The sequence below is a fragment of the Phaethon aethereus genome (assembly GCF_964289735.1).
Source record: "Phaethon aethereus genome assembly, chromosome: 18".
Taxonomy (NCBI): domain Eukaryota; kingdom Metazoa; phylum Chordata; class Aves; order Phaethontiformes; family Phaethontidae; genus Phaethon; species Phaethon aethereus.
In genome coordinates, this window is record NC_138594.1 from 6,368,463 (window position 1) to 6,392,245 (window position 23,783).

A 23,783-nucleotide genomic window follows, 5' to 3' on the forward strand; every position below is an offset into this window, starting at 1 on the left:
AATGCCACCTTTTGGTGAAGACGCTAGAAGGAGCCCATGTTCCCCCGGGGACGGGCAGCATGCATGGTGAAAGCCACGGGTAGATGCATCTGTGGGGTGGGTTATAAAATCTCGAAGGCAGACATTTCCCCAGGGCTTTCCTGGAGGTCACAACTCAAGTACAAGTAGCCAAAGCAGGAGCAGGGCTGGCTTTGTCCTGTACCCGGTGCTTTTTTTTTTTTTGCCGCCCCCCCCTTTTTTTTTTTAAACCTGAACTTCTAAAGTTTCCAGTGCACCTTGTTGCAGGGACTGCAGGGGCAAGATCTGCTAAATCTCGCCCATTTGGAGCAATGCTCATCGCCGAGAGCGGCCGGCCTGCCAAGCTGGCCCGAGGGCTGCCCTGTTCCGTGGGGAAAGGGGCGATCGGGCTGCTGCTCTCAGCCCTACCCGGGGGTGGCCGCGGGGCGAGCGGAGCCGCCGGGCCGCGGCTGCGCGTGGCTGCCGGGGGCTGTAGTTCTCGGCCCTCCCCTGGGCGCGGGGGACTACATTTCCCATCATCCCGCGAGGGGAGGGGAGGGCTTTCCCGGGCCGGGGCCTGTGGCCTCCCCCGGGCGGGCCGCGGTGCTGCAGGTACGGGCTGCTGTGAGCACGGCGACCGGGGCACCGCGGGGGCTGGCCAGGGATGGCACCGGGGGTGCCATGGCAACGGGATGCAGGGAGGCGGGGGGCGTGTGGGGCGCCTAGCTGGTCGGAAAACTGGAGGGCTCCTTTCATCCTGCTCGCACGCCGGGAGGGGCGTGCACCCCTCGTCTCCAGCACCGCTTTGTTGTCCGTGCGGGCCCTGCGGCAGCAGCCGTCCCGCTCGCGGGAGACCCCCCGGGTGCTCCGCATCCAAAGAGATTAGGTTTCCTTCCCTCCCTCCCCTCTTCCCTCCCCAGCCCCCCGGGGGGGTTCCCAGGCCTTGGGCAGAGCAGGAGCCCCCCCTTGGGCTCTCTGCGTGGGTCAGCACGCGTGGGGCAGGGCGGGTGGTATTTGCTCCCTCTCGGGTCGTTTCACAGAGCGATTCCTTGGTGTCGGTGTGACGTTCCCACGGAACCTGCTGCAGAAGCTCAAGACTGTTTTGGGGAACGGGGGTTGTTCTTAAGACTCGGGTCGAGCCTTGTTCAGAGTGGCTTGGAAGGGTCGGAGCAACATGGAGCCAGCCTGGCAGGCTGCAGAGCGGCCCCGAGCAGGAGCGGGGAACGTGTTTAACAGCAAATTATGAAATCTTCCTCTCCCCACAGGTAGGAGGTTGGTGTGGGTGCAATCAATGGTGTTAGATATCCCCCCCTGCAACGTGGAGGTCGGATGAATCTCTAATTGGACACGCTGGAGCAGGGGAAGGCTGGGATTCTGCGATGGTGAGTGTGATACAGTACAAAGACAAGCCTGGGAAATCCAGATTTGATGCTCTGGCACCTCTGTTCAGAGGTAGAAGTGATCCTGAGGGCTGGAAGCTGTGCTCACTGGTGTGTCCCAAAAGTTATAAATATCTCTGTGGTTCCCCTGTGTTTCACATGCCATTTCCCAAACCATGCGGGTGGGAGGAGGGCTATGCTGTTGCTTGTGGGATTCTCTGGAGAAACCTGCCTCTGGCTTTAGTGTTTTGAGAAAGTCCAGGTCAGACTTGCTTTGTTTTCTAATGAGGGAATTTGTCTTTCTCCGTAGGCTACAAAACCCAAGAAAAGTTTAAGAGGTATGTGTGCTCCTGGGCTTTCTTTTCGCTGTCCATAGGTGCTTTGATCCGCTGGGAATGTGTGGAACAGAACAGGGGGGGACACTGGGATCAGGTGGCAGTCCTGGCTACTGAAATGTTTTGTGGTCTTTGTCTGAAAGATGCACTTGAATGCATTGTGTCATTCCTGAACCAGGGATATTCACCTGCCTCTCACATCAAGTAGATTTGCTTATTGGGGTCCTGTGTGCTTGTCTTGTGGGCTTTCCCAAATCCAAGGGAGAACAATGCATTTATTTTAGCTCTTCCCCTCAGCTACTCCCAAACTGCTTGTTTAGAGGCCTCCTGCAGCCCCTGATTACTGAAGCAGTGCTTTTGGGGTTGCCTGGGGGCTCTGAGATACTGCAGGATGTAAGTGCCACTTGTGGTCAGTGACTAACTGAATAGAAAGCAGCTGGCTCACTTGATAAAGATATCCTACTTCTGACTAAGTGAAGCCAAATCTTTTATTCACAAAATACTGGATCAAGTCCTGGCAGTTCTCTCTAGACCAGCAAGGAAGGCCTTACGCTGATGATGCTTGACACCAAACCTTTATTCTTGGGGGATTTCAGAAGAGCAAGCCATATGGAAATTGGGAGTTTTTCTACACCTTAATGAGTTCACCTGCCTCAACACCTTCAAATTGTCTCATTTCAGGCTCTATTGATGATGTGCTTGGTGACCTCCTGGGATACGATGGTAAAATGAACCTTCTTTTGCATCTGAAAGGGCAGCATCCTTGTACTCTTACTCCCCTCCTGGGAGCAGGAAGTGCTGGTGCAACAGCCGTTGATCTCCGAGGGGCTGCAGTTGTGAGGGGGGATGAAGCAGGGTGGAGAGCAGGGTTTCCCAGAGTCAGAGGCCATTGAATAGGCTGGACATCAGCTTGGGGAGGCAAAGTGAAGTTCATCTCCGATTAAAAGCCTGTGCGGCTCATGCGGAGACAGCAAATCCCCCTTTGGAGTGCCTAGGCCAGCAATATGCCTATGTCCGTCCTAATCTCTTTCTGTCTTTTTTCCAGATGAAACCCCTGTTAAATCTGCCAGAGCTTCCCAGCTGGCCGGGGGCAGCAGTGGGAGAGCCCGGGGCACCAGCTTGCAGGCCAGCAAGAAGTGAGTGCCTCTCAGACACTGCCTCTCCCACTTGGCGACCTCTCTGTGCTCCCCAGCACCTTCTGACCTGCCCCATCCTTCGTTTCTCCACCTCGCTCCCTGCCCTGAGAGCAATTGCCTGGGAAGGCGAGTTACCTACGATGCCTTTGGGAACTGGGAGCCCAGAGCCTGAAGCTTTCCAGGAAGAGCTGGGTGCCCCCAGCCCCGTACATCTTCTGTAAATCTCCCTTCTGGCAGTTGCTTGCTTAAACGTAGCAGTCCCAGCACTACTGTCTTTTATCCCAGTGCTATTTTAGCCTCATTTTCTGTTGTATGATGTGGCTGCCGTGGTGTGCCCGCGTGGTCGCCTCCACCTCCCACCACTTGGCCTGGCTGTCCTCAGGGCAGCCTTGCCGAGCTCACGTGTGGTGGTGCTAAACCCTGGGCTTGTGTCACAGGTCCATTCTAGAGGATGATTTCTTCAGCAAACTCCCTGCAGAGGACGTCGGCACTGCAGAGGTGAGCCCAAATTTCGGGAGAGAGCCTGGGTGTCCTGAGCGCTGGGACTGAGCCAGGCCAGGCTTGCCCCTGGTGTCACCCTATCCAAGTCAGCAGTGGGGTATTGGGCATGAATCATGAAGTCTGACTGAAGAGGTAACTCCTCTCTGGCATTGCTGTGGGGTGGGGAATATGGGATGGGGAAGTGGGTGGATGGTGGGAGAACGGCTTCCAGGTGCCTGGGATGAGATGGAGCAAAGCCGGGGGCGCACGTGCTGCTGCAGCCCAGCCTTCCTGGGTGCGTGTCAGGTAAAGTGTCACAGGAAGGACCCTTACCCAAAGCCATGTTTCCGACACTTCTTCCAGAGGCAGCACGATCCCAGCAAAGGAATCGAGGCACCGGGGGTTTCCAGTGAGGGGGATACCAGGAGGAGTTGGGCATTTATTCTTCCATCCCCTAAAATGAGGAAAACCAGGGGCTGGAGCAAGGGGTGAGTCGTCTCCAAAAAGTACTCATCTGTCTGATCTCTCCCCTCCCTGGCATGCAGGAATCTAGTGCCTCTGACGCAGACCCACAAGCTCTGCTGCAGACCCTGAAGGTAAGCACATAAATACCCTCCATATGAGCCCCACACATGCTGCAGCCATGGCCTCCAGCACCAGCCTCCAAAGGGAGAAGCAGCGCTGAGGCACTCGCCCTACTCCCATCCTCATCCTCTTGCTTTCTAGGATATGGATGACATGGAAGCTGATCTCCTGGGAATATCGAAACCCATTTCTGGGCCAGGGAAGACAACTGTGAAAGGTCCTGAGAAATGTGACTCCTTGGGAGGAGCAGTAAAAATCACAGGGAAGCTGCTAGCTCCTGGGAAAGGTAAAAAGGAGACTCCGCTCTTCTTTTCACAGCCCAGTTGCAAATGAGCAGGGGATATTTTCATCTGAGATAGGGAACAAAAAGTGTATTTGTTCCCTAAAATCCTTTTCCTGGTCTCTTTGGGGCTGTCCCAGACAGAATGTTATTCTAGCCGTGCGTTGTACCTTGGTAGATCCCTAGCCCGGCCTCTTGTTGTGTTCTGATAACGCCACTAGCATCAGCAACCACCGTGGCCACGCTGCTACCTCCCACCAAACACCATTTGGCTGTTTCCTGGTGCAGGTCAAAGACCAGGGATCTGCCTGGAAGGAGAGCCAGAGAGGTTGCATTTAAGATATGCCAGTCCCCAAACCACCCTGCTCTTCCCCAGGACCTTTTGTCCTTCTCTGCTTGCAAGGAGGCCCCTCCGGAGATATTGCCACCCCGCAGGGCTGCGGGGGGACTGTGTGTTGCAATATGTGCTTTTAGGGGGCTGCCACCAGAAAAGTGACCTTCAGCCAGGGTGGGAGAGGGGCATCCCTGCAGCACCTTGTCTCTGAGAGCTGTGGCTTCTCTTTCTAGGAGAGTCTGTACCTGCGATGGAGAAGAAGCCGCTCTCATCCCCTCCTGCTTCCCGGCAGTACAAGAAATTTAACTTTGAAGGTAGGATCTCGCTTCATTTCAGCACACAGATGCATGGGGGCAGCTGAGGACTCTGTCCTTGCTCTTTGCCCATAGCTTGCCCCTTCTGTTGACTGAAGGCTTGAGTGTTTAATGAGATACAGAGTCCATCACCCCTACGATGCCGGTGCAAGTCTAATCCCTTAGAGGTGACCAAAGGGAAAAAAATTACAGCTCTGTGTTTGAGGCTGTCTCCAGGATGGAACTGGGAGATGATTCTTGAGGGCACTTGCTTTTTCACCTGTGCTTTGGTTTTTAATGACTGATTGTAGCACTTGGAGACCCTTGTATCTGGGGGGATTCCGTCCAACTTCCAAGCAGGGAGGCTGGTTTCCTGATACAGCTGAGATATTGTTGTCAAACCTTGTGCTTTAACCAAGATCAGCATCTGTTAAAATCACTAATGGGCTTTAGGTGATTTAGGTGGGCTTTCTTGTCCCCTTTTTCTTTGCCTAAACAATGTTCAAGCATTAAAGCACCCAAATTTTTAGTTATTTTCTTCTTCTAAGAAGAAAATAAATCTTCTAAGAAGAAAATACAGAAAAACTGAACAGAAATGGAACTATTGAGTGTTTGAAGCTCAGGGACACTCAAGGGTATCCCAGGTTCCTGCAGAACCTGCGTTCATGGCTTTGGGCAGATATGGTCTCCTGTCCCCAGGTGCACACGGTGGGGAGTAGTGCTTGGCTTAGCACAGAACTATTCTAAATAACGTTGATTTTGTTGTTTTGTTTGTTTTTATTATTATCCTTCTTTCCTGCCCCTATGGGGTAATTCCCAGATTTAGGTGATCCTTTGGCAGGAATTTTATCTGCTGAGGAGCAGGATGCTCCCAAGAAGCCACCTCCGACAGGCACTAAAAGCAGCTCTGAGAAAAAAACAGAACACAGTAAAGAGAAAGGTAAGCAGGGCTGCTCAATGCATCCTCTCTGTGTTAAATGAATCAGCAGCAACCTGGATTAGTTTGTGTGATGGCCAAACGTTAAATTGAAAGCCACCTAGTCCTATCTCTTATTAACCAGTGCGGTCATTTATAGAGCAACTTGGTAACAGTGTTAATTGTGACATAGCTCACTGCGTGCTTGGTATTTCCAGTGTGCCACAGGTTACAGGCTTTTCCTTTCTGGAATGGAGGCTCAGATCTTACCTTTGATCTCATCCAGCCTGTTTTACATGTTGCCAAATGAGAACAAAATTTTTAGGTCAGGATTTGGGTGGCTGAGAGCATCACTGGTCCACACCAAAGCCCAGCTGGCGCACCTCCGGGTTGGATCCTGCTGCCCTGTGGCTGTGTTATAGGCACTCATCCCTCTTGTTCCTGCAGCAGGGATGCTAATGAGTCTGATAGTTCCCTAAAATCGCTATTCACCCCGATAAATCCACTCTGCTAGAGATGGACACTAGTAGCAGCTGGTGGGTTAGAGCAAGGACTAAGGCACGTTACTGGAGCAGGGACTTTTGGGGGAAGGGGGGCAGGAACTATCTGTTTAGAAACTTGCAAAGCTAAAAAGCTCCTGACGGTAGCCAGCAGTGGAAAGCCCAGTGTTCGTGACACCCAGCAACGTCCCATCAGGTAGTTGTGCATTGCCACTTTGTCACTTGCTGTGGGATTTGGTCACTGAAAAGAGCTATTTAAAAATGACCTTGTAAATGGTCCCGAGAGAAAAGAGCAGGCAGGGCTGCTTTAATCTCTTGTTGTTTAAAAAAAAAAAAAAAAGCCCCAATCAAACCTTCTACAGTCTGTGATCCCATCCACAGAGCCACCTCCACCTCAGACACCCCTGCACACTGTGGCCCCGGTCCGGAGGAGGGAGGAGCTCACATTTGAAGATGATGGTGACGACCTGATGGATGCACTGGGATTTGGCAATGGCTCAAAAGGAGATGAGAAGCAGGGAGAGAAGGCAGAAGAGTAAGGGCAATGCAAAGGCAGTGGGAGTAAAGCAGGGGATGGCTTGTGCATTGAGAGGGTGCCAGCATGCTGGATGGGTGATGCTGGAGCTTCTGCCTGTGGGTCCCAGAAAGGGGCAAGAGCAACCTCGTTTCACAAAGAGCCAGAGCACCCTGGCAAGGCTGCGTGATGAGGAACAGCCCTGCCTCTCACAGAAACCCACCTGCACTGTGTCCCCAACAGAGAGGAGCTCCGGCCAGCTCGCTCCAAGCTGGATGAGTTGCTGGGACGAGGCTCTGTGGCCAAAATCCTGGAGCAGCCAGGCATGGGAGAGTGCAGAGAGTTCAAACTGGATAAGAAATACCAAAAGCAGCCAGGTGAGCACAGTCAGGGACACTGGAAAGGTCTGCAGAGGTGACAGCATTGGCTTGGGAGAGCGAGGTTGGTTTCTAATGCCCTTGCAGGGGAAATACCCTTTCTGTAGTGGTGAGCAGGATTGCTAACGGGCTCTCGGTGGGGGGTAAGGGGAAGGTGGCTAATGCAAAAGTGCTGTACTCTCCCCTGCGAGGCAGCCCGGGAGCATCTGCAGTAGCCGTAACTCAGTTGCCTTCGGACATGGGCTGATTCCCAACAAAGATGCTTTTCCCAGCCACACTGAGGAGGCACGTTGCTTCTGGTTTTCCAGGGAAGATGTTTCCAGCTGTGTTTTCCAGAGGCAACGATCCCAGTGGGAATTGCAGGGGAGGAGGAGGGCTGGTGTCTTTGTAGGCAGCTGTTCCTCTGGGCGCTGACTCAAGGCTGCTTGTCTGAACAGAGAAGGAAGAGGGTTGGGATGAGGAGGATTTTGTTTTTGGAGCATACCAGCCCACGGTGGCCTCCACGCCTGAGGGCCGGCCGACAAGGAGGCAGTCTGTGAGGTATTGTGCTCTGTGTGTGGCTGTAGCTCCAGCCACCGGCCATGCTGCCCCTGTGGCAGAGCAGGCAGGGTCCCCAGGGTCCCCTCGCAGGCGGCTAGCTGACTGCTTCTCCTTGCAGCAGGTTTTCAGCTGAGAACAGCAGTGAACCAAAACTGGAGCCCCATTCCAAACCTCCTCCTCCAGCCAGCCGGAGCCCTGTGCGGGGCAGCAGGGCTGGAGGTGACTGGCTGGGCTTGAAAGATGAGGATTTTATGGATTCAGAGCCGCCATCTCCGGTGAAAGCCAGTCCTGCGGTGAGCTACCCCAGCCCTGCCGCAGCCGGGCGGCCCGGCCCTGCCAGCCAGCTGCCGGCTGCAGAGGAGGCAGCAGCTAAACCCAACCTGCTGGAGGAGGAGAACTGGCTGAGCGCTGCCTTGTCTCGCAAGAAAGCCCAAGCACAGGCAAAGGCCCAGGAGAGAAATGCCAAACCTTTGGAGGCCCCAGGCGAAGGGCTGGATCCCCGCTCTGCCATCAGGTAAAGGCGCGGTTGATGGCTGCAGCACTCCCGTCTGCTCCACGTGTAGCTGATCCAGCAGGACCTCTCAGAAACCCTTGGCTGAGACTTAAGAAATTAATCTATCTTGTCTCAAGTTGGGGTAATAATGTGGGGCTTTCTACCACTGATCTAGCCCGCAGTCACATCACACCTCTGGGCTCTCCTTCCAGTTGTGGCCAAGATTGCAAGTGTTTGCAAGTGTTTTGCAATTTGCAAATGTTTGCAGTGTTGCCCAGGGTCCAGCAGAGGTGTCCTGGATCAGCACACTCCCATGAGCTCCCCCCACATTCCTCATTCCTACCTTCATTCCCCTTCATTCCTCCTAGTTCCAAGCAAACCACCTCTTCCAGTTGAGTTTTACATGGATACAGGTTGAGACTTGTGCTATTCAAATGGGACTCAGAAGTGAATTGTGGACAAACAGCCATGAATTGCGGGCAGGGATGTGTTAGCTGGGGCTGCTGCTGCCCATGGGAAGGGGGTGGCTGCAGCAGGGAGCAACACTGGTGATGGAGGTTTTGAGGTGTCTTTGCTCCCTCTGCAGCCAAAAGGTTGACTCCTACTGCAGCTGGGTAGGACAGAGGCAGGAACTGGTGTTGGGGGAAAGGATCTTGTCTTTCATCAGCTCCTCGGCTCTCCCACATAGGATGCTTTTTGCTTGCAGCCAGCCAGCAACCTCCGCCGCAGCTCCGCAGCAGGCAGCTGCCCTGCAGGACAAGGCAGCGAGTGCAGATGGCTCCAGGTAAGGCCACCTTCACCTTTCAGGCATCCTCCATGGGAGGATTTTCCTGCAGAAAGCAGCTGCGTGGGTGAGAATGGGGAACGGGGGGAGTTGGTAGCCAGCAGTGATCACTTTGATCTGGGACCTCTATAACTGGGAGGGAAGGCAGCTCTGAACGATCATCAGGCTCTTGCCTGTTTGATCACAGTGGAACAGCGAAACTGTAAACTTTTAAGTTGCCAAAGAAATGCCAAACAGGATAATGTCCATGCACCCCTCCCTGAGCTGTGATACTGCTGTGCATCGCTCATGTCTGTGCCCACGCAGGCAGTCAGTCCCCTGGATCAGCACTGCAAAACAAGCCTCAACTCACCCATCGGAGGCTGCGAAGTGGGAGCCCTCCAGAGACGCCAGTGCCCTAGGTGTGTTTTGTGTTATTGTACTGTTTGGGCAGCAGTATGTAGAGCGGGTCCCCCTGCCCTGCAAAACAAAACAAAACAAAAAAGCAGGAGCCACAGCATCGCCCTTGTCCGTGTGAATGCTGCCCAGGCTTTGATCAGCCATTGTTGGAGCGGGCTGCCAAGCTGCAGGATCCCACCATCCCCATTTCATGGCATGGTGGGGACATTGTGCTGGGGCGTGCTGAACTCCACAGTGCTGCCTTTGGGGTTTCAGAGGGCTGCAAGAGGCTTGCTCTTTCTGAGCAATGGGTGGGCGTAAGTTCTTGCTGTCCCTTCTCTCTCCTTCTTCCCTCCTGCTGCCTCCACACTCATCCCACTAGTGCTCTGTGCTGAAAGACCCCCTCCTACCCTGGGCTGAGGCTGTGCAACAGCCCAGAGGCCATTGAAAGTGGTTTAGGGGACCCAGCTGCCTCCCTAGGTGATAGGGATGGAGGAGGAAGCCGTGCTTTGCCCCCAGATTCACTCTGCAGAACAGTCCCTGCATGGGGTGGGATGGAGGTGTGGGAACGGACAAGCCTGTCTCGCCATCCATCCCCATCACCAGCCACCAGAGTGGAGCAGCACTCTCCTCGCTCTGCCCAGGAGACCCAGGCCCTCATCCTTCTGGGAGGGGATGATTTCCATTGCCATGTCTGAATCATGGACTTGTTCAATTTTCAGTCCCTGCAGCCTTGTTGCCAGGAGAGCAGGAGACCCAGGGCCCTGCCCCACTTGCTCAGGTAGGTCTGCTGGGCCCATGTCCCCAAGACATGCAGGATCGGGGTGGTGATCGCAAGCCCTCCCTTGCCAACTCACTGGCATCCAATGCTCTGTCCATGCTGGCTTGGCAGGAGGAAGGATGTGCACAGCTTTGCATCTCTGGGAGCCCATGTTCATGGAGGCAGAGTGTTTGGAGAGCCTTGAGATGCTACGAGTTGTATTTATCACGCCAAAGCACGTGTGCTATGGATCCTTTGGAAATCTTGTGTGTTTACAAGCCTGCATTGCCTGAGCAGCATTTACATAGTTCCCCAGGCATATATATTATTTTATTAATAAGGCAACAGGGGCTCCAGTTGATAAAGGACTTTTTCTTCAGCTGGCTTTCCCCAGTATTGTGGTGAAGGTGCGTTGAGATTGTTTCTAGACAACTGAAGGGGAATCGGAGCCTCTGACAGAGAGGGCAGCTCTTGCTTGGCCTTTGAAGCCTCCATTTTACATTAGCTGGGACCCCCCAACTCACCCTGGTGGCAGGACACATGCTGTCTCCCAGAGGAGTCATGGTCTTATCCTTGATCCTGTCCCTGGTGAGGAAGAGCCCAGCATGCTGGTGTGGGCTGCTGAGCATCACCTGGGGAGAGCACGAAGGGACCCAGGCCAGCAGTGGGGTTGGGCTGGAGAAGTAGAGGAGGGACTGCAGTAGGCTAGGGATGGGTCGCCGTTCCCAGACTAGGAGGAGATGTTCTTCCTGGGACTTTACTTCCCTGACAGTATCCCTGTGTCTCCACAGGTTACCACACCCAGGACGCATCTCCAGGGTGCCCCGCAGCTGCAGGTGAGGCACGTGCCTTTCTTTGGGGGCTGATGGCCACACCATGAAGCCACTGATCCTGAAGGGCCTCGATCTCTCTCCATCCCTGCAGGCAGAGTCCCCAGCCTTGGGCTTGCTGCATGAGAGAAGGCTGGGGGCTCCCATAGCCCAGCTGTACGAGGATGCGTCAGGCTGTCAGGCAGCACTGCTCAGTGCCCAGGCCCGTGTGGCTGAGCTGGAGAGCCAGGTGAGCTCCATCATCTGCTGGATGGGGGACCACGTGTGACCCAGCGGGAGGAGAAGGGGCTGTGTCCACTCCAAATAGCAACAGGGTGACGGGGGAGAGAGGAGAAACCTCCCTGTCCAGAGATGCCTACAGCCGCCAAGTGCTGCTGTGGGAGCTCTGTCCCCAGGGCGGTACAAGGACCTTCTGCCCGGGTGCCCGGCAGGTTCGGACGCTGGAACTGGAACGGACGCAGCACAAACTGTTGCTGGAGAGTCTCCAGCAGCGGCACCAGGAGGATCTGGATCTCCTTGAGAGCGCACACAGGTACCATCTTGCTCATGCTCCCCTCCTGTGTCACATTGCTGCCCACAGCCCTGTCCATCCCCCTGGGGGTAGGAGTGCTGGGGCACTTCCCAAACCCATCCCTGGAGCAGGCAGGCACAGAACCATGTCGATGTGGACCTGGGAGGGGCAGAGAGCAGCCCCATGGGTGAGCCAAGGTAGGGGTCCACTCTTGCCAACATTGTCCCATGGGTGACAAGGAGGAGGGGCCAGGCCCATTGCCAGCATGTCCCCAATCAGGGCACTGCACTGGGCAGCAGCAGGAGGGTTCAGGGCTCAGACTGTGGAGAGTGAAGCACCCCGTGCCTCAAGTTTCCCCATGCACACAGTGACACCGATTTGTCCTAAATCCCCGTGTGCACTTTGGGTGGAGAGTGCCACGTATTGCCATGAAAGCAACGCTTCTTCCTTGCCATGACCTCTCCGGGCAGGAGCCGGGTGAAGGTGGTGGAGGAGACCTACGGGCAGCGGGAGGAGAGGCTGCGGCGGGAGAAGGAGCAGCTGGAGACTCAGCTGCTCTCGCAGAGCCAGGACGCGGAGCAGGCACGGGCAGAGCTGCTGGCACAGCACCAGCAGCGCCTGGCCACGCTGGAGCAGCAGAACACACTGGAGCTTGAGCGGCTGCGGGAGCTGCAGAGGTGAGAGCAGCATAAGTAGCACACACATGGGGCTAGTTCCCATTTTTTTGGCAAAGAAACTAGGGAACAGGGACACGGTGAAAGGAAAAATCAGACTCCAGAAGCACTGGGTTGTGGGCAGCTCGGTGGCTTCTGGAATGGGGATTTGCTTTATAGATGGGCACAGAAGGATCTGGCTGGAGACAGCATTTCAGAGTGGATGCATTGTATTTTGAAAGATGCTGAACCCAGTGTTTTATCTCCCCCAAAATTCCTTCTATTCAGGTCAGCGAGTCACTGATGCCCACATAGTTTGGGTCTATGAGAAATCAGCTTTTGATAGAGAAGCCCATAACCCCCAAATGTGGTCCTTCCCAAATGTGGATGCCTGTCAGTGGGATGCCCCATGACAGACCACCATGCCAGCTCAGCTCCTGGGACCTGGTTCTCAGCCCCACAACCAAGCCTCTTCCACAGTGCCCATCATATGGAGCAGCACCAGTTTGTAACAGCCTGTGGTGGGCTCTTTCCCCGTGTCCCACAGGGCGTCTGTCCAGGAGATGCGCAAAGACCACGAAGAGCAGCTCCAGCGGCTTAAGCGGCTGAAAGACCAGGAGATCGATGCAGTGACCAGCGCCACTTCACACACCAGGTACCAACGGCCCATGTCATATGCCCATGGTGGTCCCTGGCCATGGTGGTCCCTGTCCTGTGGGAAACTAACCTCGGACCATAAGAGGAACAGGGGCCATCCCCTGTCCCACCTGCTGCCTCCAGGGGTGCTGAGCTGTTTAATATCCCTCAGTACTCCCCTAAGCAGCAGGGCTGCCTGGCCTTTGGCCCACCACACATCCCCCTCTCCATTGTGGTGAGACGAAACATGTCCCACAGGGGTGACCCTCCCCTCGCTCCTCTCCGCAGGTCTCTAAATGGCGTCATTGAGCAGATGGAGAAGTTCTCCAGTGACCTGCATGACCTCTCACACAAGGTGGAGGCCACGCACCACACCACCTCCCAGGAGCTGGCCATGGGGGCACGGCAGCGGGACAAGCAGCTCAAGGGTACGTTTGCCATTACCCTGTACCATTACCCCTGTGCCATTATGTCTGCGGGGTCCCTGCTGGGGCTGGGGACACCCAGAAAACAGGGAAGAAGTTGGGCTCCAAGTCAGCCAGAGGCTGGGAGCCCAGGCTGGCAAATCCCTGCCTGTCTTGCTCACTGGACATCTCAGGGTCTCCCTTTTACAAAGTGCTGTCCTGGGGATATGCAGAAGGTGATGAGCGCAAATGCATGCAGCTTTTCCATGAATATGGTGTGGACAGAGGGGGTTTCCTCACACTGCTCATGGCCCTGCTGCTGTCTCTCCCCAGTGCTCCAGGACAGGCTGTCGCAGCAGCAGAGGGACATGGAGGAGGAGCGGAACCGACTCCAGGAGGTGATTGCCAAAATGGAGGCCAGACTGGGAGAGCAGACTCGGCTGCTGGAGCAGGTGAGCCTGTGCTGTGTCTTCTGCCTGGGTCAGCCCGCCTGTCTGGGTATGGGGTGTATGTCTTGCCCACTAGAGGTCCCTGGCCTGGAGCTTGTGAATCGCATCTGTCTCTCCTCTGTGTCCGGACCCAGGAGCGATGGAGGGCAACAGCAGAGCAATCCAAAGTGGAATCGCTGCAGCACTCACTGGAGGAGCAGCGGCGAATCATGACCCAGCAGCTCTCCATGGAGCGAGCAGAGCTGGAGAGGGCGAAGGTGAGGTGGGGCGGACATCTTCAGGTGCTTTTCACTTGTCCCATGAGTCTGACTGGGGCTGTGCTGCAGTGTGCGGTGGAGGAAAGAGCTGGGTGCTGGGCTGCAGCAGCCTTCCTCTGCCTCCTCAATCTCACACCCATTCACATGGTGAATCGCAGTCAGACCCTCTGTGTGTGTGCATGATGCACGCGAGTTTGCACGAGGAGCATGGGGCCAGAGCTCTCCATGCAGGGTTCATGCCAGGTGCCACGGGCTTGAACCAGCTTCTAGATGTTGTGTGGGGTTTAGTGACAGAGATGGGTTAAAGGAGAAAAATCCTACAGTGAATGGGACTTAGTGCTCCCTCTTTCTCTCTCTTGCAATACTCTCCAGAGCGCTTTGCTGGAGGAGCAGAAGTCAGTGATGCAGAAGTGCTCGGAGGAGCGACGGAAGCTGGCGGCCGAGTGGGCTGAATTTCACACCCAGCAGCAGCTGAGCAAAGAGCGGATGGAGCGTGACATGGACCGAGCCCTGCAGATGGACTCCCAGAGAGAGGGCACCATCATGAGCCTGGCTAAGGTACCGCAGCGGAGCCCTTTCAGTGGAGCCCCTTCCCGTGGCCTCCAGCACCGCCTGGCAGGCTCACAGATGGGTCCTGCTTACAGGGGAGACATTCAGGGTTGCTTTCAGGTGTTTAAGACAGAGATGTCAGTCGCGGTGGTGAGAATCAGGCTGTTCCAGGAACAGCCTCTACCAGCCTGTTTTAGATGTTGACTAAAGCATCAGTCGCCTCTGTCTCTCCCCTTTACCTGTGAGGAGTTTGGGCAGCCAGACCAGGCACAGCCACCTCGGTTGTAAGTCTGGTGAGAGGAAACCCTCATGGTGGGTTAGGCAAAACCTCCCCATGCCATGGGCATGTGCGCAGACCCAGTTCTGCTCCCCCCTGGGGCTGTCTGGAGGGGGTATGTGGCACAGACAGTATGGTAGAGCTGCATTTTTAAGGGCTACCAGAGTGGAGAATAATCATTCAGGCTGGGTATTTCCACTGCTGACAAACTGCTGTGCCTTGAGCATGTTTTAGGATGTGCAACATGGTGAGGGGCTCCGTTCTTTCCGGGGAAGGAGTGTGTTTGTACAATCCCAGCTCTGCCAGCCCTGGTCCCCAAGGGTGGGAGGATGGGGACACTGCTTGAGTACCTGGTGGTGTTGCTCTGTACCCCCAACTAGCACACACAAGAAGCTCAACAGGGGCAGGTCTCTCCCACCACTTGGGAAGATATGAGGTAGTATCCAGGACAGGGCAGGTAATGCATCCGTTTCCCTTGTGCCCACCCTAGGAGCAGGCAGAGCTGAAGATCCGGGGCCACGAGCTGAAAGCCAAGGAGGACCAGCTGGCAAGGGACAGGGAGCAGCTGGATGAGGCCTGGAAGGAGCTGAGGCTGGAGAAGGAGAAGGTGAACGGGGCTGCACTGTGCATCCGGCAGCGGGAGGAGGAGATAAAAAGCATGACCAAGGTAAGCAGAGCAGCTGCTCTGCAATTCACAGGCCGGCAGCAAAGCTGGGGTTTCACACTCCTCCCAAAGTCATGAATCCTAATCCTCTCCCGGAAGGAGAATAAGGGGATGCACAAGGGAGCCCTGCGCAAGGGCAGCGAAGGGTCCCTGTCCCCAGCCTCTCCAGCTGCTCTGCCTTTTAGCTCTCATCCCAGAAGTACGAGGAAGGGGAGCGAGCCCTGCGGGAGGCATGCAGGATGGAGTCTGAGCACCAGACCAGGCTGCAGGTCATGCAGCAGCACTTGGAGCAGCTGAAGCAGCAAGAACAGCATCTGCACCAGGCAAATAACCCCTCGCTTTCCTTTGTTGGCCTGGGGCCACTGTACAAAGGGCCTGAACCTTTGCCAACAGCTTCTCTCTCTCCCTTTGTCCTGGGGATGCGGCAGGAGCGTCTGAGCATGGCTCACCAGAGGAGACAGCTTGAGCAGCTTCGCGAGGAGCTGCCCAACAACCCCGTGATGCTGCTGACTGCAGACCAGGACCTCAGTGTCCCTACAAAAGGCCTCTCCAGCACGCTGTGTAAGGCTTCCTGCATGCTGCTGATGGGAAGGGACATGCTGGGGGGCAGCTGCACTTGTGTTCCACTTTTCAGGAGGCTTGGGATGTTCCTGGAGGCTTTTTTAGTTTCCCTGTATATAAACTTCACATGTGAGTTGGCCTCTTTGTCCTCTGAAGGAGCTCAGTGGAGCTTTCTGAGCCAGGGCAGTGCTAGGAGGGGGTAGAGGGGGCACAAGGGGAGAGGCAGGTGGGTTAAAGCCCATTTGCACTGGGAGGCTGGGGAGGACCCTGCTGCAGGGTCATGCAGGCGGCAAAAAAAGGGATGCTCTGTTGTCTCTGTCTGCAGTTCCTCTAACGGTAGCGGCACCACATGGTCAGGCCCTTGTTCCAGGCTTTCCGCCTCCCATCAGGACGCTCCCTCGGCACAGCCCGGTGGATAGCAGGGAAACCCTGGCCATGGCTGGCCCCACTGAGCTCTACGCCAAACTGCTGCTGCTGAAGCACAGGGCCCAGCAGGTGAGGCAGTGGGAGGCCAGGGCTGGAAGGGGCTTTGGACCAGCTAGGTGGGAGCAGGGCTGGGCGAAGCCTGATTCAGGCCTGATAGCCGCAGCATGAGGTGTCTCCTAAGATCATTACTGAGCCACAGAGCTGGGCTGGGCTGAGCGGGCTTGCAGAAGCCACAGGCACCTAGAGGAGTGATACCTGAAGCAAGGACAGCCAGATCCTCACAGCTTGTCTCAGGTTGGCTCGATGTCCAGCCTGAGATGGACATTGTCCTTGGTTTGATGGTGTTGCCTCTGTTCTCACCTGGTCCTGGAGTGGGAGGAGCCAGCTGTGATGGGCTCTGGCTTCATGATATCCCCATCCTCTCCCGTCAGCCTCCTGGTTCCCTGCTGGGTCTTTCCACAGGCAGGGATGCTCCTTGAGGCTTTCTCCGTGGGTCTCGCTCAGAGTGTGAGGTTATGGGCTCAGAGGGGAGCCCATGCACCCCAGGGGTACCACCTGCCCACTGCTCACTGCATGAAGGAGTGTTTGGGATAATTCCTCGCTCATGAGCGACACCCTGGACTGTGACCCCGTTTCTGTGGCCGTCCGTGGTGTCCAGCCCATCCATCTTTCCTCTCTTCTCAGGACCGTGATTTCTTAGAGGATGAGCAGTTCTTCCTGGAGACCCTGAAGAAAGCGTCCTACAACACTTCATCTCTGTCAGACTGAGGAGGTGGCATCCCCATGCACTCTCCAAGGGACGGCTGGGTCCGTCCGTGCAGGTGGCTGCTGTGCCCTCCACATCGGGGAGGAAAACAAACAATAAATAATTCCAGTTCTCAGCTGAGGAACTGTCCTTCTCTTTAAAAACAATCTCTGAGTGTTCAGAGTGTGAAATCCATCCCCAGGTGCCATGAAGCCACTGTTTGTCTGGCCTCCATCCCTCAGGGCCCAGGTCACTGGGCATCTAGTGGGTGCTGCTGGGACGCAGTGGCCCTCCTGGGGGTGGATTCGGTTGGCCGTGCTGCTGGCTTTTGGACAGGCAGCTGCTTGCTGCCGGGCTGTGACAGCCAAAGCAGGAGGGGAGAACGCAGAGGTTTGGCCGAGCTGCAAGGCCGGGCAAGGCCGAGCTGTCATGGCTCTGCCTTGGGGCTGTGCTGGTGTTCACGAGCTCCCTGAGGGTGTTCCACAGCTGGTAACTCCAGCTTTTCCTTTTTGGGCCTTTTTCTGAAGAAACCTGGCTGTTGTGCTGGGCTTTGCCTCCCCTCCCTGCCGCCCCGGGATGACAGCTGGGCACCGCTCCCTTCAGCGGGGTCGGCCCTGGGAGGTGGGGGGCGTTTCCAGTCAGGCTCTGACCGAGACAGCCCCGTTTCTATGGCAGCGGGGGGCCTTCCGGGGCGGGCCCTGCGCGGCGCAGCCCCCTGTCACTATGGTAACGGGGGCCTTCCACTGAGGTCGGCGCGCACCATGGCGGTGCCCTTGCTGAGCGCGGCGCTGTGCGGCGTCCGGGGAGGGCGGGCCTTCGGCACGGCGGGTGAGGCACGGCCCGGGGAGCCCCGGTTCCCCCAGGGGCGGGCAGTGGGAGCCATTTGGGGTGAGGGGAGCTTTCGAACCCCTGCGTTCACCAAACGTGCCAGGCGGGGCCGGCGCGGGGAGGCGGGGGTGGCTCCGGCCCGGGACCGCGCTCCCGGCCTCATTTCTTGCTCTTTGTATAAACCGGGAACGCTTTCCATTTCCAGCTGCGCTCTGCAAGCGGGCGGCCCCGCTGGGGCCGATGCCCAACGAGGATATTGACGTCAGCAACTTGGAAGCGCTGGAAAAATACCGCAGTTTCACTCGCTACTTCAAGCTGGCGGAAAAGGAGAGCAGGAAGCCCCACTGGTGGAAGACGTACCGGCAGCACACGAGCCCCCAGCCAGGTACTCGCGGAAGGAGCTGTGGCACGCGGGGTTTTGCTGCTGAAGGCCAAGGAAGCTGTTGTTGGGGCCACGGGTTTGCCCCAAAACCCGCCCTGTAAAGAGCTGATGAGGTGCTTTAGCACGGGGTTGGCCCTTTTCTGATATAGAAGTTTGCAGAGTGCAGATGTCTTCAGGGAAATGAGTGGCAGTTTTCTGGAAGGAGGGAGGCTGGCCATGACCTTCCAAAAGATGGGGAGCAGAGTAAAGAAGTGATTCCTTGGAACCCCAGTAGTGTCAGAGAAAGCAGACCAGGAACCAGAGCTTTATACCTGCAGCATATAATACAGTTTGGCTGCAGAGCAGCTGCAGAGATCAGACCTGCTCACCAGCTGGCAAACCTCTGGGTCTGGGAGTGCGATGGGATTGAGGAGGAGGGGGGAGCAGAACCGTGGAGGTGCAGGGGGAAGACAGAAGTGGTAGAATCGAGTCTCTGATGTCTTGAAGTTTGTGTCTCTTGCATGTTCTCTAACACTTTGCAGAGGTTTTATGTATTTTGGTATTCAGATTTTTTCACACACATGATCTTGTCACCCCTCTCTGAAGAGCCAAAGACTGACATCAGCCTGCCGCGTGACAAGCTGCCACGGGCAAAGGAAATCAAGGAAAGGAAAAAGATCCTGCGGGAGAACCACCAGAATGCTGAGATGGAAAGAGCAGCGCGGCTCCGGACTGGTCTGTGCCCCACCACCTCTCTCCCTGCCCCAGCCGCTCTGGGTCCCCAGCTGCCTCCTGCAGCGTTTCTCTCTCCTTGCAGTGCTGATCCCCCTCGAGGAAGTCAGAGCTGAGTGGGAGAAGACCAGTGGCCCATTCCACAAGCAGCGTGTGGCAGAACACTGCGGGATATTTCGTGACTTGTTCAAGGGGGCCACGTTCACCCCCTGGGTTACCTTGAGGGTGGAGTACAGCCAAGAAGACGAGCACCTCGTGCCGGTCTACTATGGGAACATAGTGACTCCGTCAGAGGTGTGTGAGGGGAGCTGGGAACAACTCGAGCCCCTGTGATTTTTTGTCAGATGTTTCTAACGGGCATTGTTCCTTCTGGGAGATTTCTTTTTTACAAGGGTATTTCCTCTGTGACGAAAGAAACGTGTTTCTTGGATGTGATAAGGACAGAGCTTTGCAACAGGATTGTTGTCTATTGGCAGGATGATGTTTATTAATGCCCCGGGGGCTCTCAAGGTGGAGCTGGATTACTCGGTGGCGTGGCTGTGCCTGTGACAAGTTCATATTCTTTGCCTTGGAAGTCATGAACTGGTCTTAATGGAACATGTTGTTTGAGTGATTTACATTCTCTTTATGTTGCTCATCTAGGCTTCCAGTTCCCCTGCGGTGTCATATGAGGCAGATAAAGGCTCCCTGTGGACTTTGTTGCTCACAAATCCAGGTGAGTAGCAGGTTCCTTAAAAAGAACTTGTTTAAATGGGGTTGTTTCACTCTGCTTTTGGTTAGCCCTTTTCTTTTGGCTGCACAATATCTTCTAAGTAGGGATGTATTACATATGCAAGACAGACTGTAGCCTCCCTAAGTCTCTAACAGTTGAGAGATGGAGTGCAACAGGACCTATGTCACACTGTAGTGGAAGCAATTCCCTGACTCTCATCTATTGTTTACCCACAAGCTCTTCTCTCCCTTGGCAATCTGCCTGGGAGGTAGGTTAGCTGATGCTGTTCTCCCTGAGAAACCTTCACAATGAAGTGAAGCAACTGACCAGGAAGACCTTTTAATCTTGGGATTACATCTATAGAGTTCTTTGCTCCTCATTTTAAGCTCAATCCTATAAGAATGAGTTACTTTTCTGCTGGAAAAGGAAGGCTGGGAGGTCTTGAGCTGTTCCCTCTGTTCGAAGGGTATCTGGGCGTTCTCACTTTGGGGTTGATGCAAACACTGGGCTGTCATTAAGTCGCCTTTCTCTGTTGTGTGTGTTTGCAGATGGACATTTAAGAGACACAGACTCGGAGTACCTCCACTGGCTGGTGTGAGTACTGCACATCAGAGCTGCATGCTGCTTAGCTCAGGGAAAGCCCAGTTGGAGAGGGCAGAAACTCCTTTAACAGAGCTCGGGAATAAGCATTTGCTAAGACAGTTCTGCGGCTTTTTCTGGTGCTCCTGCCATTAGCTTCTTTATCCCTGTGTTCTGGGTCCTGCTCAAGATGCAGTAGTTCCAGGTGTCACTGCTGTTTGGCATTCACATCACTGGGTGTGATTTTTCTTCCAGTGAAAACAGCCTTTACTTGTCAGACAGGGTATAAGTCACATCAAAGTGTAGCACAGGGTGACTTGCAATCCTTTGTGAATCTGCTGCTCCCAACAGAGGAAAGTGAATGGATAGATAATGAAGTAAACTTCTTTGTGTTCAGGACAAACATCCCAGGCAACGACATCAAATCGGGTAAGGAGATCTGCCATTACTTGCCCCCCTTCCCTGCCATGGGAACTGGCTACCATCGCTTCATCTTCCTCCTCTTCAAGCAAGACTGCCCCATAGATTTCAGCGAGGATGTTCGGCCGATGCCATGGTAATTCAGGCTTTCACTGGGCAGTTTCACACTCGCTTGGCTAGGCTGTTATTGCTTGTTATGATGACATGCTTGTTACTGCTGTAGGAGAGCAGTTCGTTTTAACCTGCAGGGTTGTTCAGGGCTGCTTTGAGTTTGTGTGTCACCTGAAGCCACAATCCCAGCCCTGCAAGCCCTGTGGAGTCCTGTTGCTTTAAACCAGGCTGTTAAAGAAAGTGTTTTTTCCTCCCTGGGGTAGAAATGTGCACAGAGCTGGAGAAGCTATGAGATTTTTTTTGTAGTGACTTTCTTTTCCACCTCTGTTTTATAGACTCTAGGATGATGTGGGGAAGTAGTTGCCTACCAGAATGCTGCAGGAAAAGACAATCACCTCGGTTCTTGTGCTTGTGTCTTGTTTCCAGCCACAGCCTCAAGATGCGAACCTTTAGCACTTTTGACTTCTACAGAAAGCACGAGGATGCAATGACCCCAGCAGGGCTGGCGTTTTTCCAGTGTCAGTGGGACAGCTCCGTTACTCTGGTCTTCCATCAGCTTCTCAGTAAGAACTGCACCGTGCGGGGATGTTTGCGGGCTGGGACACGGTGCTGCGGGTAATGCACAGGGTCAGTGGGCGAGCTGTGGCTGTAGGCTCTTGCTTGGTCCTGGCACTTGTCTACACAGCACAGACTGAGTATTTAGCGAGCCATCCTCCACCAAACTAGCAGCAGTCTGAGGAAATAACCTCTAAAAGGCCTTTTTGAATGAACGTTTTAAAATATCACCAAGAGAGTGATATTCACCACAGCATGCTTGACCACGTGTGCGCGTGGGGGACCCTTGCTGGCAAAGGAGAGCGCCTGGGCTTTGGGTCTGAGCCGTCTTGCTAACATTCTGTATCACCCTTTCACAGATATGAGAGAACCTGTGTTTGAATTCGTGCGGCCGCCCGTTTACCATCCTCCACAGTTAAAGTTCCCACGCCACCAGCCTCTGAGGTACCTGGACAGATACCGAGACACTGAGGAGCCCACCTACGGCATTTACTAGGGGCCTGGCCGCCTCTTGAGGCGCTCCAGCGTACGCTGGGATGCTGGCCAGGCAGATGGGACTGCATTCGCGTGGCTGTGCAGCTGGGAGCCGCCTGCGCCTCTGGAGGGAGACGACAAAGTCTCAGCCCCTGGGCTCCCAGTTCCCCTGTGCTGGCAGTGCTGGGAAGTGTGCAGCTGAGGGCAACAGGCGTTCGCAGTGCTGGCAGCTGGGTGGTCAAAAGGTTCCTTAAAGAGGATGTTCATAGATGAAAGCAAATTTGTGGCCAGGCTGAAATCTTGCTACTGATTCTGTAGCAGAGCTGATCAGTAAGGGTGGCAGCTTCGAGTCCCCCAGAGATGCCCTGCCTTGCTTCTCTGCAAGGATCACAGTTCTCCTTTTGCCTGTTTATGGAACAGAGCCAGGCCAGCCTGGATTTCCTCCTCTTACAGCGCTGTGGTTCAGGAATGTGTCGGCTTTCCTTTGTGCGGTCCTCTTAAAGCGCTGAGTCTGATTAAACGTACTGTGAGCGATACTGGCAGAGCTGTCTTTATTGGGAAGAGCTTGGTGCCCCGGCCAGCGGGCGCAGAGCTGGGGAGCTCGGCAGGGTGCGGAGGAGGCGGGCAGCCCTTCCCCTGGCCGGGGTCACTTTCTCCCTTGGATGTTGTAGGGCGGGAAGAGTGCAGCTACGCAGGTGGTAAACCTGCACATGGTCAACGTTTGTGGAGCTGGCTTCTCCCAACAGCTACCCAAGCACATGAACCTCCGTCTCTTCCCTCGCTCCCTGGACAGCACGTAGCTGGTGTGGATAGGTGGAGCAAAAGCAGATCCGCAGAGCTGCCGGGCTTGGGGCAGGCACGCGGTGGTGGCCTGGCACTCTGCTGCTGCCGGTCCTGTACCCGGGCTGTGGAGAAGCCTCTGTTTTCTGCTCTGCTCTGCAGGGTTCTTTGTGCATCCCTCATCCACATGTTTAAACCCCCAAATACCAACATGTTCCTGCCTTTGCAGCTGCCTGTCCCCAGCTCTGGTTCCCAGTAATTTGGGAACTTCTTCCCAACTTCCCTTGCCCCCTTCTGCCATTGCCCAGGGCCATTACCAGCTATGCCTGAGCTCCCTGAACTCTCCTCCCTGCCCAAAGGGTTCTGGGCTCTGATTTTAAGCCGGAGTGAATTAGCTGATGTGGTGACTGCTGTGGGAGTGCAGGTGTCCTGCGGTTCCAGGTTGTGTTACACCACTCTCTGAGCTTTGAATATTTGGTCAGAATTTGCAGATTCAGCCTGAAGAAATGTTTTGGGGGCTGAAGCTTTGCTGGGACATGCAGGGAGTTGTGGCAGATCCCGTCACCTCCGGGGTCCAGGGCTGGTCTGGGGGGTGGGTCTGAGCCTGCCCATGATGTGGAAACTGCTCCGACCCCCCAGCAGCCCACTGGTGAGCGCCCTGGCTGCAGCACAGACCCCTTCCCCGCTCACCCTCGCCAGCATGGGTGAAAGCTAAGCCATACAGTGTGGGGAGGCTACAGAACCGCTGCAGATCGAGGCCAACCTGCCAGCATTCAGCTGCCTGGGAGCATGCACGAGCGATAGCGTATCTGCAAGGGTGAGGAGACAAGGTTTGGACTGGAAGGTTGGGAGTTTTTTCTCCTGAAACTGAACTGTATGAAGAGAAGGTGAAGGTATGCAGAGCATGGGCACTGCTGTCGCCTCCGGGCAGGAGACTCTACCTGCCACCTGGGCAAGGACTTTCCCCTTTTTTGCGTTTTGTAGTACCGATGTGCACGGGTGTTGCAAGGAACTTGCAATAGGAAAAGGAGTGGAGAGTGTGCACGGGGGCATGTGCAAACAGCAGGAGCTGTGGTTCAAAATGGAAAGGTGCAAGGGTGGGAAGTGGCCCTGGCCGACTGCTGGCATGTGTCACAGCCCTTGTCACTGCAGAGGGAGGTGGCATGTGGCTGCAGCAGCGGTGGGTGC

At 55.3% G+C, this 23,783-nt stretch overlaps 2 protein-coding genes across 2 annotated transcripts; both read left to right on the top strand.

The window, feature by feature from the left end:
• Positions 1-329: 329 nt before the first annotated feature.
• FBF1 (Fas binding factor 1) lies at positions 330-17,066 on the top strand (the record flags this gene model as incomplete). Its single annotated transcript, XM_082008271.1, has 30 exons — positions 330-386; positions 1,687-1,714; positions 2,393-2,434; positions 2,757-2,847; positions 3,285-3,345; positions 3,873-3,923; positions 4,054-4,198; positions 4,760-4,840; positions 5,640-5,759; positions 6,617-6,770; positions 6,993-7,126; positions 7,564-7,666; positions 7,785-8,180; positions 8,866-8,943; positions 9,250-9,344; positions 10,044-10,102; positions 10,873-10,917; positions 11,006-11,140; positions 11,343-11,443; positions 11,893-12,099; positions 12,623-12,730; positions 13,000-13,139; positions 13,449-13,567; positions 13,699-13,821; positions 14,194-14,379; positions 15,138-15,314; positions 15,497-15,634; positions 15,740-15,872; positions 16,198-16,367; positions 16,983-17,066. The coding sequence occupies 30 exons, from the start codon at positions 330-332 to the stop codon at positions 17,064-17,066; spliced, it is 3,561 nt and encodes a 1,186-aa protein (XP_081864397.1).
• A 738-nt stretch (positions 17,067-17,804) lies between these two features.
• Positions 17,805-21,837, top strand: MRPL38 (mitochondrial ribosomal protein L38; the record flags this gene model as incomplete). The annotated part of the gene is made up of 9 exons (XM_082008339.1): positions 17,805-17,871; positions 18,077-18,256; positions 18,839-18,967; positions 19,050-19,258; positions 19,607-19,679; positions 20,225-20,270; positions 20,653-20,811; positions 21,213-21,349; positions 21,701-21,837. The coding sequence occupies 9 exons, from the start codon at positions 17,805-17,807 to the stop codon at positions 21,835-21,837; spliced, it is 1,137 nt and encodes a 378-aa protein (XP_081864465.1).
• Positions 21,838-23,783: the final 1,946 nt, after the last annotated feature.